Source organism: Camelus ferus, chromosome 3, assembly GCF_009834535.1.
Source record: "Camelus ferus isolate YT-003-E chromosome 3, BCGSAC_Cfer_1.0, whole genome shotgun sequence".
Classification (NCBI taxonomy): Eukaryota; Metazoa; Chordata; class Mammalia; order Artiodactyla; family Camelidae; genus Camelus; species Camelus ferus.
The window spans coordinates 31791995-31806013 of record NC_045698.1 but is presented as its reverse complement, the minus strand read 5'-3'; the positions used below and the strand labels follow the sequence as shown (position 1 = coordinate 31806013).

General features: G+C 39.5%; 1 protein-coding gene across 1 annotated transcript in view; it reads left to right on the top strand.

Annotated features, from left to right (window-relative positions):
* Nucleotides 1-6051: 6051 nt before the first annotated feature.
* Nucleotides 6052-14019, top strand: part of HCN1 (hyperpolarization activated cyclic nucleotide gated potassium channel 1) — a 325260-nt gene continuing 317292 nt past the window's right edge. Inside the window, exon 1 of the mRNA XM_032471845.1 lies at nucleotides 6052-6593. Coding sequence (XP_032327736.1) covers nucleotides 6184-6593 — 410 coding nt within the window. The 5' untranslated portion in view covers nucleotides 6052-6183. The remainder of the gene's footprint in view (nucleotides 6594-14019) is intronic.

The window sequence follows — 14019 nt, the reverse complement described above, 5'->3', positions numbered from 1 at the left end:
GGAAACAATATCTGCCTGATGAATTAAAATGAGATATCTGTAAGGAACCTTGCACAGGGCCCAGCACAGAGTAAGCTGTATTAACACCGGAAGTTATATAACTAAGATCGCTCACACTCTAAGGTAAAAGTTGGAAATCAATAATTATCACGCACTCTGATCGTCACTATAGAAGTAAAATGCATAGTGATAGACAAAATGAATTAATAGTCAAAAACTTATCCAAACAAACAAAACAAAATTTCCAGTACTTTGTTAAATAAAAGTGGTGAAAGCAAGCATCCTTATCTTGCTCTTAATCTTGGAAAAAAAGCTTTCAATCTTTCACCATTTAAATGATGTTTGCTATGGGTTTTTCATATATGGCTTTTATTATGTTGAGGTGGTTTCTTTCTATCCTAGTTTACTCAAGGTTTTTATCATGAAAGAGTGTTGGATTTTGTCAAATGCCTTTTCTTCATCAACTAAAATGACCTCGTGGGATTTTTTCCTTCATTTTGTTACTGTGGTATATTACATTGAGTGATTTTCATATGTTGAAATAGTTCAGGAATAAATCCCACTTGGTCAGTGTATAATTCCTTTTAAAATGCTACTGAGTTTGGTTTACTATTATTTTGTTGAGGATTTTTGCATAAATGTTCATAAGGGATATTGATCTATAGTTTTCTTATAGTTTATGCTTTGTCTGCTTAGGTATCAGGGTAGGGCTAGACTCATGGAATGAGTTTTAAAATGTTCTGTCCTCTTCCTTTTTTTGGAAAAGTTTAAGAAGTATTGGTATTGGTTGTTCTTTAAATGTTGGGGGGAATTCACCAGTGAAGGCATGAGGTCTAGGGCTTATCTTTCCTGGGAAATTTAAAATTACTGATTCAATTTTCTTACTAGTTATAGGTCTATTTCGATTTTTTGTTTCTTCATGACTTAAGTTTTGGTAGGTTTTGGGTTTCTAAGAATGTATCCTTTTTATTTAAGTTATCCAATTTGTTGGCATACAATTGTTCATACTACTCTCTTATAATCCTTATTATGTCTGTAGAATCAGTAGTAATGTCTCCATCTTAGTTTCTGATTTTAGTCATTTAAACCTTTCACTTTTTCCTTTCTCCATATAGCTAAAGGTTTGTCAGTTTCGTTGATCTTGCCAAAGAACTAACGTTTGATTTAATTAATATTCTCTAATGTTACCTGTTCTCTATTTCCTATATCTCTGCTCTAATCATTGTTATTCTTTCCTTCTGATAACTTTGAGTTTAATTTGTTTTTCTTTTTCTAGTTCCTTATTTTGTAAAGTTAGGTATAAATTTCCCCCTTAGCATTGCTTTCGCTGTGTCCCGTAAGTTTCGGTACTCTGTGTTTTTGTTTTCATTCATCTTAAGTATTTTCTAACTTCTTTTGTGACCTCTTGTTTGATCTATTGTTTAAGAGTGTGTTGCTTAATTTCCACAAGTTTGTGAATTTTCCAGTTTTATTTCTTTTATTGATTTCTAACTTCTTCCCGTGGTGGTCAGAGAAGATAGTATGTATGATATCCAACTTTTAAAATTTGCTGAGGTTTAATTTGTGGCCTAGCATATGGTTTATCCTGGAATATGTCCCCTGTGCACTTGAGAAGAATGTGTATGCTGTTGTTGTAGAGAATTGTTCTGTATGTGTATGTTAGATCAAGTCGGTTTATTGTGTTAAATCCTTTGTTTTCTTACTTCCAGTTGTTCAATCCATTATTGAGAGTAAAGTATTGAAGTCCCCAGCATTTATTGTAGGTCTGCTTCTCTCTTCAATTCTGTCAGTTTTTGCCTCATATATATTGATGGTCTGTCACTAGGTGTATAAATGTTTATAATTGTCATGTCTCCTTACTGTATTGTACTTTCTATTAATATATTATGTCCTTCCTTGTCTCACAACTTTTTTATTGAAGTGTAGTCAGTTTACAATGTTATGTTAATTTCTGGTGTGCAGCATAGTTTCATTTTATATATATATATACATATATATATATATATATATATAAAAGTATGGTTATCAGTGGGGAGCGGGGAAAGGGAGGTGGAGGGATATATGGGGAATTTGAGATTTGCAGATACTAATTAAAATATATAAAATAGGTAAACAACAAGATTCTACTTTATAGCACAGGGAAAGTATATTCTTATAACTTTCTGATTTAAAATCTATCCTGTGTGATATTAGTATAGCTAACCTTACTCTCTTTTGGTTACTATTACACGGAATATTGTTCTCCATCCTTTCACCTTCAGTGAATTTTCCAAGTTTACTTTGTATCAACTTTCTAAATTCTATTATTCTGAATCCTATTATTAATTGTGATGGTTATAGAGTTGATACTTCTGGGTTTTCAGGGAGGTGATGTTATCAACTGAAAATACTACATATTGCAGACATGCTGGGTCTGAATGTCTTGTTCTGACTTTAATAGCTCTAGTGTTTCACATTAAGCATGACATTGGCAGGTGCTTTCCAAATAGATAATCAAGTTTCCCAGTGCATAAGACACAGAGGGGCCGTGAAGTTGCTTGTGGTCAACTATTCTTTTCACTGTTCCTTACCATTGCCTTCTTCAACACAGACGGATCTAGCTTTATTTCCTTACATGTGAAATGCATATTTACCATATTCTTCTATCCTAGTAAGGGGACTAAAATGTTTTTTATACCTTAAACCTTTAAGTTTCACTGAGAATTTTCCAATAATTTTCCAAACTTCAAGTTGCCCATCTATCTTTTTTGTCTCATTTCACACGTGCTTGCCTCTGCTGTATGAAGGTTTTTAGTTTCATATTAATCTGCTGCTGCTGCTGCCTGCAATTTGATCTTAAGCAGAGTATTAAAGGAAACAAGGAGCATTTAAAAAGATGCGTGATCTCTGTATGAACTGAACAACACTCATTATAACTACTGACATGACAGTTCTCATGAAATGAATTCATAATTGATATTCTCTGATGAGACCTCAAAGATCACATTCTTTTGAAGTTCAAGGCACTTCAAGACATCATGGACATCTAATGACGTAGAGTCAAACATGATAGTAGTCCTATTTAATTCTAAGATGACTGAAAAAAACCCCACTCTTATATAGCCCTGTGGATTTCAGCCTGAGATAGTTTCTCAATGAACAGACATGGAAACATGCCAAGGAGAGGTTATCCTTAACATTCAGGCCTGCCCTGGGTATGATACACAAGTGCCTAGAGTGGGTAGAGATGGGATAGGATGATGGAGGGGGGGAAATGACCATAGGAAAGTAGATAGAGAAGAATAGAGCCCAAATGGCTCCTATCTTATCTCCTCAATTTCATTCTCAGCAAATAATTGGTCCCTAATTTCTTCCATGATCAAAAACTAATAATTCATTCAATGAATTCAGAAACAGAGCAATTAAACAATGAAAGAAATTTGTGCTAGCCACGGAAGTTGTTTCATGATCGAGTCACATCCTGAAACACATTTGCTAATTCTGTCTGTCTCTTATTACTTCACTCTTTCATAGCTTTCACACTGTCCTAATCTACAAGTTCTCACTTTTTTTCTAAGAAAGCTTTTTATGTAAGTCCACATCCCAAATGACTTTAAATCAACAGCTAGAAGTAAAGTAAAGAAACTTGACTTTTTCTATTGCTGGCAAATTTAAGTTAATAAATGGATAGAATATACACATTCTCTAAATTTTAAAAAATAATATATTTTTTAAGAATTTGAATGAATGAAAATGGCCTAAAAGCTGTATCTAGAACAACCAGTGAACAATTTGTGATCCTATTTAGACATTTCTTTGTTCTATTTCAAAAAGTTGTTTTTCAGTAATTCTGTCATATTAGTTTAACACAGACATTGAAACTGAGAAAAATTCTGACAAAAATAACTGCCTGGTCATGATTAAGATTAAACTGAAACAGAACAAATGGAAGGATTGGCTAGAAGAAAAGAGAAAGTGACTGAAACTCAGCATAACATTTTAGATGGTATATTTTTAAATTATTATAAAATTTAAAATTTATGTTAAAATATACATTGTCACACTCATGCCTGAAAATAGAGGGATTGGAGAAGCAGGCAGAATGGGAGAAAAGTAGGGAACATCTTTAGTCTAATAAAGAGAAGCTGCCTGAGTGATCGGGCCTTTCTTAGGAAGAATTGTGCTTTAGGCAGTGTTGGTTTTTATCCATCCTTTTGGCCTCCTTCTTCGCTTGGCACCTGGTATCCTCATCTGACCTCTCGGATTTCCAAAGTCCCTACTTTGATAGATCAGAGCACGTACTGTTCGTATTTCCTCTACTTCTTACCATTGAAATCTGGCCACCTATACTTATTTCTTAAGGTTCTGGCTTTTGATTAGTTGAAAACAGATGGTGTCTGAGTCAGGGTGGAGCTCCCTGAACACGGAGATTTAGCTTAGACTATGGTAAGTGGAATGGGAAGGGGAGCCTTACAGAATTAGAACCCAGCTGGGCCTACGGGCTTCTTATTTCTGCTTCTCTCGACTTTTTTCTCTGTTCTCTGCTTCCTTTCTCAGCCTCCATTAACCTTTCATGAGAGCATCCAGTTGTCTTCCTCAGGCATTATCCTTGCCTTTCCTATTGTTAACTGGCTTCATCGCTGTTCAGTTTTTTAGGAAAGCACCTTAATGGGCCCCACTCATTTTTTTTGTGCTAGGCTGTTGGTCACCAGCTTGTCACAGATTCCTTCCCTGAGGTACCCACTCCTCTCCCCCTAAAATGTGTCTGTAGCAACAGGAACCCATGAGATCAGAGACTCTTGGCAGGGCAGGAATTCCTTTAAAGAGGCTGTGGGCAGGAAGGTAATGCTTGTATCTGGAACAGATGTCTGGGGACATTTGGAAGTCCTGAAGCTCTTCAGATTTCAGGGCTGCCCTGCTGAGTGACTGGTGAGTTTGGCAGCAAGTCTTGTTTCCTTTAGCTAATCCAGTGCGTTTGGAAGACACCAAGGGAATAAGAAGACTCTCAGAATGCTTTCTTCAGCATCAGCAGCAAGCTGTAAGTTTCATTTGAGAATACTTTCCCCCATCTGAAATGGTGATTACATTCTGCTGAGATTCCAAGACATCTTGGCATCCTGGTGAGGCGTAGGTGAAGACTGACCAACACGCACGCCCCTTAGTGTGTTTTACTGATTACATAACATAAAAAGATAGGTCAGTTCTGGTGAGGTTTCCTTAACACACTTTTCTCTGAGTATTGGCTGCTGGAAGACCTGCTCGCATGTGTATTGATGTGAGTGGCCTTGGGAAAGAAGACATCCCATCCTCTGCTTAAGAAGCTCCGAGACAATAAACAAGGACAAGTGTAAGGAGGTCAGCTGTTTGTCCCTAGGTGCAAGGCTTCATCTGAAAAACCCCAAGCAGCTGATTACCCTGGGATACACAGAACGTAGCCTCTTTCTCTGCTTCTCTCCTTCAAGTGCACGTGTATCCTCCCCCACCCCCACAGGTTCGCGTCTACTCATGAAATTTATCATCCAGTCAAACTTTACTTTCTTATGTACATCTAGCTTTACGGTGAATTTTCTGCACGCAGAGCCAGCCTCTCCCCCTTTTTATATCTGTAACATCATTCAAACAGGCGTTCAGACAACGTGACAAGGTATCAATGAGTTCAGGGATGTTTGTTTCTCTTGGACGAACATACAGCCGGTAGTTCAGTCTTTCTGTCTTTCTGCCTCTCTCTCCTTTTTCGTGCAAACATATACCGAGTCTCTCACAAAATGTACAAATAAATGTGTCCGAGGGCTCCCCAGTTCAATGTCACGCTGGGCAGAAGTGGAGCTAGAGTGGAGGGAGAGCGTGCCGTGTGCGGGCGGGGAGAGTCCCTTTCCGGCCAGCAGAGGGCAGCCGAGGGGAGGCGCTGGCGCGCGAGGGCTGAGCGGAGCCGGAGCCTCGCTCGGGCAGCCTCAGCCTCAGCACCAGCCGCGCCGGAGCCCGGAGCGCAGCCACTGAGGGCAGCGGCGGCGGCGGGAGCGAGGCGCGCAGCGAGCAGCGGCGCGGGCGGGAAGCAGGAGCCGCCGCCGCCGCCGCCGCCGCCGCGACGGGCAGCCAGGCTCGGCGGCCGCCAGCTCGGGCCCCTGCCCCCTCCGCTTCGTGTCCCCGGCGCCGGGCGGCCGGCGAGTCTGGAGCCCGCGCCGTTGCCGGCCGCGTCCTCCGGGCATGGAAGGAGGCGGCAAGCTGAACTCGTCCAACAGCCGGGACGATGGTAACAGCGTCTTCCCCTCCAAGGCGCCCGCGACGGGCGGGGGGCCGGCCGCGGCCGAGAAGCGCCTGGGCACCCCGCCGGGGAGCGGCGGGGCCGGAGCGAAGGAGCACGGCAACTCCGTGTGCTTCAAGGTGGACGGCGGCGGCGGCGGCGGCGGCGGCGAGGACCCGGCCGGGGGCTTCGAGGACGCCGAGGGGCCCCGGCGGCAGTACGGCTTCATGCAGCGGCAGTTCACCTCCATGCTGCAGCCCGGGGTCAACAAATTCTCCCTCCGCATGTTTGGGAGCCAGAAGGCGGTAGAGAAGGAGCAGGAAAGGGTTAAAACTGCAGGCTTCTGGATTATCCACCCTTACAGTGATTTCAGGTGAGGACTCCCTGTCGCCGCCCCACCCTCCCTTCCGGGCGCGCCCTCAAACGCGCTTCCCCGCTCCGGGGAGGGGGCGCCCCGGGGCTCGCGGGGAGGGGGTGCGGGGCGGGCGGCGGGTGGCGCTGCCGGAGGCTTCTACTCCGGCGGCGGTCTCGACTCTTCTCCAACTAGTTTCCACCCAGGATGGGCTGGCTAATTAGTTCCTGTTGCCCGGGAACCCCAGGGAGGTTCTCTTCCTTTGCCTTGGGAACTTTGGGGCCAGATCGGGAAAGAAGGCCATGTGACCACCGAATGGAAAGATGCTAAGTTGTGCGGGGAAACTTTTACTTCGGTGATGAGAGTGTTACGGAAGTGGCCAGAAAGTCGTCTTGGGGTGCCACCCTTCCTCGCACTGCTCCCCCAAGAAGTGGGTCCCTTCCAAAGGGGAAAAAGAGCGCTCCTGGGGTGAGGAGAGGATGGGACGACCGGAGACAGTGACTCACAGGTCCTAGCCGTTCCAGCCTCTGTCGTCCCTGGGGAGTGTTAATCTGTTTTTCATCTGTTTATAGGCACTGGGTATCCTCAGTGCATTTCTTCAGAATAGTGGCTGGCAGGCTGAGGAAGGGTAATTTGCGCTTGGATAGTCCCAGACTTGAGATTTAAGTGGAGCTGGCGCTGCCAGGTGGGGCAGGAGCGTGACAGGAAGCCTCAAGTTCCTGAAACGGAGACAGGGGGCGTTTCCAGAGCCCCCTTCCTGAAACAGAGGGACACCGTTTCTTGACCTTGGCTGTAGTCTATTTCAGAAATCTCTTTTCAGTTTTCCAGCTCAGAAACAAGGGCAGGAGAGCTGTCAGGGAAACTCTGCTTCGGCGAATTAAAATTAAGACGTTTCCTGATCTTATTTGTCGCGCAAATATTCATTCGGTTATAAATAAGCATTTCAGAGATTATCAAGTGAAGGTCGTGAAGTAGATCCTCTTATTAGCGTTCGAACACCCTGCACTCACGTTATATTAGCGCCTGAATAAGGTTGGGCTTTTAATTAAACACACACACACAGGCATACACACACACACCCACACACACCCACACACACACCCACACCTACCTCTCAGAGTGGATTTATCCGTTTATTTAGCTTAACTGGTTCGAAAAAGAAAAAGAATCAACAAAAAGAGTATTGTGCAAACTAAGCAGTTTTAATAGGCGGCTATTAAACAGTAAACATACATAGCAATAAAAAAGCATTGTTTTGAATTATGTTTAGAAACTAAGGAAAATTGCCTTAAACTCCACACCTTAATGGGAGCTGTCCACAGTACTGAATGACATTAGCTGTAGAAAAACCCACACCCCTTCCACAGGAAACCTTGGAGCAACTGTCATCACCTTCTCTGAGATATATATACACACGCATATAAGTACTTCCATTATTTATGCATCGAGTGAATGGGTTTTAGGAAGTGTGTAATTTTAAGGCTATTATTTGCAAAAACACATGGCAAAGTCCAATGGAGGACTTAGAAAAACTAACAACATTTATAGTCCATGGAAAATAAAGAGTTTGACTGAAAGAACGTTCATATTAAAAGTATCTACTAAATAATCAAACATATTTCCTCCATTAGAAAGATACTTACAGAAGTAAACTTATGAATGACCTTGTTCTAATATTGTCATGTTCTTTAGAATTTTAAAGGTTGAAGCCAAATGTTGAATACTATCACTACCTCAATCTTCAATGGAAGTATATTGCAATCCATATTACAGTTTTTTTCATGAAAAAAAAACTTTACATGGAAACAGACTTCAGTTTTAATAACAAAAGTAAGCATGGTATTTCCAGAAATATATGTGGTTCAATATTTACATGCAAATAAAATACTAAACTTTGTTTATTTAATTTCACACTCAAATGGTTACTTACATATGATACTTTTGTTTCTTGAACAATGTGAAAAAAGACTATGCTTTTTCAAAATGGTGACATAGATCAAATAATTAATCTTTTGTCACTTACTAGATAAAAACATAGGGCCACCTTTCAGGAATTGGAATAGTGTGCCAAAATCTTTTGAATGAATGAAATTCATGAAATGAAAGTTTCTCCACATTTTTCCCAAGTAATTCATATGAGACAAAATGTCTCTTTTAAAATGAAAAATTACTACTAAACGAGAAGAAATTGAAATCAATTGATAGTTCAATTTTATCATGCATTTCAAAGAAAAGAGAGATGATTAAAAAGTGAGCTAAAACTCTAAACAAACTCCAGTATGGAGTAGTAGTTTGGAATATTTGATATTCCCTTGCATAATTGGAAAAAGAAGATGACAGATATAAATTAAACAACTGCTATGATTTAGATTTTTAACTGGAAAGAATTTGAAAAAAATAAATTTTGAAATGCACAATTACTGTTTACACCAGTTTTCTAAAACAGTAAACTAAAGAAATAATATAAATACTTGCTTGCATATGTTGATATTTAAATCTTATTATATCATTAATGTTTTTGTATGATCTCAATACCAATATAAGATTTCCCAAAATCTATGACATGTCAGGATAATGTAATGCAAAAAAGCAAAAATAAGAAAGACAACAATTCTGGCAGTCTATTTTTCCCTGAAGGAAAAGCAGTATGAGAGTAATCACCCAGATAATAGAAATGTTATGGTCATGATCTGTTTACCTCGGACCCTTTCCTGATGAAGACACTTTAAGGGAAGTGCTTACAATGCCAAACTTATGTTCAGTAACGATTTAGTGACTTGGAAAGTGACACTTAAGAATATATTTCCATGGAGGATGGGGAATATACCAGAAATTAAAGATACCCAGGTTTTTTGTTATTGTTGTTGTTACTTTTTTTTTTCCCTTCACTACCCTAAGCCTTTGCATGACCAGGGAAGTTTGGTCGGTCAGCTCTTTGGTCAGCCCCACACTGCTGAGTGTAGCCGGCCCTGCCGCTCCAGGGCACGTCAGGACTGTAACACTGCGGCTAATGATCTAGTGTCCCTTCTCAGGGTGATTGATTTCTGAGGCAGGCTGTTCTGGCCCTGAGACTCCCAGAGAGCTAGCTCGGTGCCTCTCTCGCCGGCCTGGGCCCAGGAGTGCTGTTGCTGTGGCTGGCAGGTAGTTTTCTCCTACATCCGGTGTAAGTAGGGCAGAGGCGCTGTATTTCCCTTCCTCCTCAGGGGAGGATGATGTTAGAAACCTTCAGGGACCGAAGAGGAGTCAAATACTATCAGTGCTGTTGGAAATAACTGGGTGGATGCTGCAGAATTGAGTAAAAATATCATATGCTTTTGTTTATACCATGGTATATAGTCACCCAAACTAGGGAAAATATAGTTACTTAAAAAGTAAACTTACACTGATTTTTCTGTGGGGAGGACATGGTCTTGGGCTTACTGAGTTCCCTGTGAACAACATACCCACATAAATATTTAATTGAAGGTTAAATATGATTTTGAGGTTACTAACAGTGATTATATGTTTATTAGTTAAAACTGTACTTTTCATTCATTTAACAATTAAAAAAAAATGACCCTGGCCAAACACTGTGCTTTCATAGCCAGTCCTTCACTATGATATAATCACGCAAATGAACTGAGAGACTACTTGGAACACTTCTGTGGATGGTTATTATCATGTGAGTAATTTATCTTAGAAAAATTTATTAACAAACTATTTGCCGTTTCAGGGATTCTGACGTTATTTTGTTGGATCATGCTTACATAAGTGCTTTTTTAAAAATAATGTTCCAATTCCATATATATTGCCAGCCAACATCTTGCCTCTGGTAAGGGAGAAGATTTTATATCTTGACTCATTATTTCTTCCACTGCTTTTCATCAATTAGTGTGAGTAACTGTGAAAAGCTTATTGTGTCGTAAGGATACAAGGACCCTAGAGACCGAAGTCACGTCCCGAAGATGCTGCTGGTCCTGGCCTGCTGCCTCTGCCTCATGTTGCAGCCACGACTGTGCTGATGTCAGAGGTCACTGATGTGTTCATTAGTGAGGGGAGGCTTCCTTCATATTACAGTCAGTCAGAGAGAGACCGCTTGTTTCTAGGAGCTTCTCATGAGAAAACAATTCAGCCTTCTGGGGTTTAAGGACTAATTAGCCTACTGTTGTGTTATCTTTGTGCTGAATGCACTCTGTATTCTCCCAGCAATGCTCCTTTTCTTTGCTTTCCGTATCAAAGAGAGCCAAAATTAACCATAAGAATTTATTTTTTTCTCTGTTAGGCGAAACTTTTTATATCTTTTAAATTCAATTAAGTTCTTATTGGTTTAGCAATTGTTAGGCCCAGTTAAAGTGGAATAATTGGAAAGATTTGGAAGTACGAATTTATTCAATTATTTTTTCTTAGTATATGTGTAAGTTATAAAACTTCAAATTTTATTAAATATTTCATTAGTTAATTGCACTTAATAAATATAGTGATTATACTATCAAAATATTATAGGATGTTTTCCATTTTTTTTCCTGAGCAACCTTACCTTTAAACCTACTTTTGGGGACTTGGTGTAAATTAAGAGTCTTTGGGCAAAAACACTTTTACCAATTCATATTTAATTATGTGGACTTGTATTTACAAATTTGTATGTTGAATAATAGTGAAAGAATTTTAAATACATAGGAACCATGTATTATTTATCTTTGTTATTGTAGGCTCATTTAACGGAAGTTAATTAAACTATATCTGCTTGATACAAAACCACAAACCAAAATAGCACCAAAATATCACCAGAAAACAATTTCAGTAGTGTCAGTTATTCTGCGTTATTGCGCTCAGTGAACCTGTGTCCCAAAGTGAGTATGAAGCAAGCAAAATATATCTGTGCCTTTGGTACGAGCACTTTGCCATTCTGAGTATTATTCTTCAGATAATTGACTTAACTACTTGGAGACAAAAATTGGGCTTAGGATGAGGACTTTGAAATAGAGTTTTTTGAAAGTATAGTACAAGTTATGGCAGACTGTTAGCACTGCATGAGGAGTGCTGAACATGTTCGGGGTCTGTGATAAATTTTCATTTTGTCATTTTGGGTACAGAAGTAGCAAACTATGAATTAAGCTGACACCATATATTTTAGGAGCAGAGGTAGTGGTAATGAAGAAAAAAATCTGCATGCACTAGTTAAAAAGACTGTTTTCACTTACTCTAAGTACTTCCCTCCTAAAAATAATTTTCTTTGTGAAGGCATCTTGATGGACAACTTAACATTTTTTTTCCAGAAAAAAATAATCAAGGAAAATGGTGATGCTCCCTGGTTCATCCTGGAATTTTCTGTTTTTGCAAAATAAACCTTCCTGGCTCTATTCTGTGTATGTTTGTGTGTCTGTGTGAGAGAGAGACAGAGAGAGAGAGAGAAACTATTCAAGGGACATCTGTATACAAGGGACATATGATAATTGCTCATTTATCTGACACATTTCACCGAAGTTTGAGTGATAAAAATTCATTTCATGACCCTTTTCAATTTTATTTGTTAATTTTCTCATAATATTCTTCAACCGTTTCACCTAAGAAATAACTACTCAGTTAAAGCAAAGTAGTATAATTATGCATGCTTTAGATTTACAATTTGACCATCTTATTTACATAGACCTGGTTTTTATTTTCAAGATGTTAATTATAACTCTAAAGAAGTAAGGCCAAGTACACACACATAGAGTTAGCAACTGTTTACAAATTTTGAACGTTCAGGATTGCTTCCGGTATTTCAGTATTATAAACAGTGCTGCTGCAAACGTTACTCTTCATTATATTCTGAGCAGAGAGTAGGGAATAGAAATACTGGCTATGAACATTTTGGAGATTCTGTACATATTGATTTTACCAATTAATACTGCCACCAGCTGAGACACTTCTTAAAATTATAAGTGATGTTGATTCACTAAGGTTGATGTTCCTGTTCAGATATACACAGGGAGTTTTAGAATAGAAAGTCAAAACTGTCCTTCATTCTTTTCATCACAGAGGACATAGAGCAGCAAGTCTGATCTTACATTATGTTATCTAATGTCTAGTAATGTTATCACACTGATTAAAACCCTTTAAGGGCTTCCCACAACTCTTAGAATACATTTGATAGACCCTACGTGAGCTCCAAGAGCTTGCATAGCTTCAGCCTGTCTGTGCACCATTATCACACACCACTCACTCCCTCAGTTTTCAGCTACCTGGGTGAATTTTCGGCTCCTAGGATCTGCTAAGTTCTCTCCTAGCACAGAGATTTTGATGTGACATTTAATTCCACTGTTTGCAACTCTCTTTTCACTTTTCATCATTCTGCATCATATCTTATTTCTCCTGGTCAGTTGGATTTCAGTTTAATCATGGTGATCACCTTCACCACCTCCACCTCCATTTTATTTTCTGTCTGGGCCTCCTGTTTCATCAAAATTTATAATTATATTTTATGTATGTCCCTCCACTAGAATTTAGGCTCCATGACTTCATTAATAGTATTCAGTTTTATATTCCTAATGCCTTAAAAAATGCACATAATAGATTTTTTTCCTAGTAAGCTTTCTCAGAGGCTTTATTTTTAACAGGTTTTTTTGAGGTATTATTCACCTACTATACAATTCACTCATTCGAAGGGTATGATTGAATATTTTCTAGTACATTCACAGAGTTGTGCAACCATTACCACAATCAATTTTAGAAAATTTTATCGAGAAGGAACCTCAGACCCATTAGCACTCGTTTCTATCTTCTCCTTCCTCCTCCCTCCACGGCTCTGTCCAACCACTAATCTATTTTTTGCCTCTCTAAATCTTTTTTTTATTCTAGACATTTCATATCAATGGAATCATACAATATGTGTTCTTTTGTTACTGGCCTCTTTCATTTACCATTAATGTTTTCAAGTTTCCTCTGTACGGTAGCATGTTTCAGTACTCTATTTCTGTTTTGCTGAATGCCATTCCATTGTATGGATATACCAAATTTTATTTATCCATCCTTCAACTGATGGATGTCTGGATTGTGTCTAGCTTTTGCCCTTAATGAATGCTGCTGGAATGAACATTGCTATACCATTTTTTGTGTGTGTGCAGAGATGTATTTTCATTTCTCTTAGAAGTGAAATTGCTGGGTCAACATAACAGACTTTTAAAAAGTATTACGGAATGAACAGACAACGAATTAGTGTCCAACCAGAGTATACCACATTTATTCTTAGCATTAGTAAACTCAGATGAAGAAAGCTTTCTTTGCCTTCAGCAATGCCTGGCATCTCCTCCCTGCTGCCACCTGCAAGTACATGCCCCAACTGTTACATTTTCCTGCCCAGTATACAAATGACTAAATGAAACTTCAGGGAGATGAAGCAGCATGAACCTGGTGACATAGATAGACAGTAAGAACTGGGCCAGGAGTTCAGCTCTTTGAATCACTCCAGTCTTTCACCTAAAAAGAA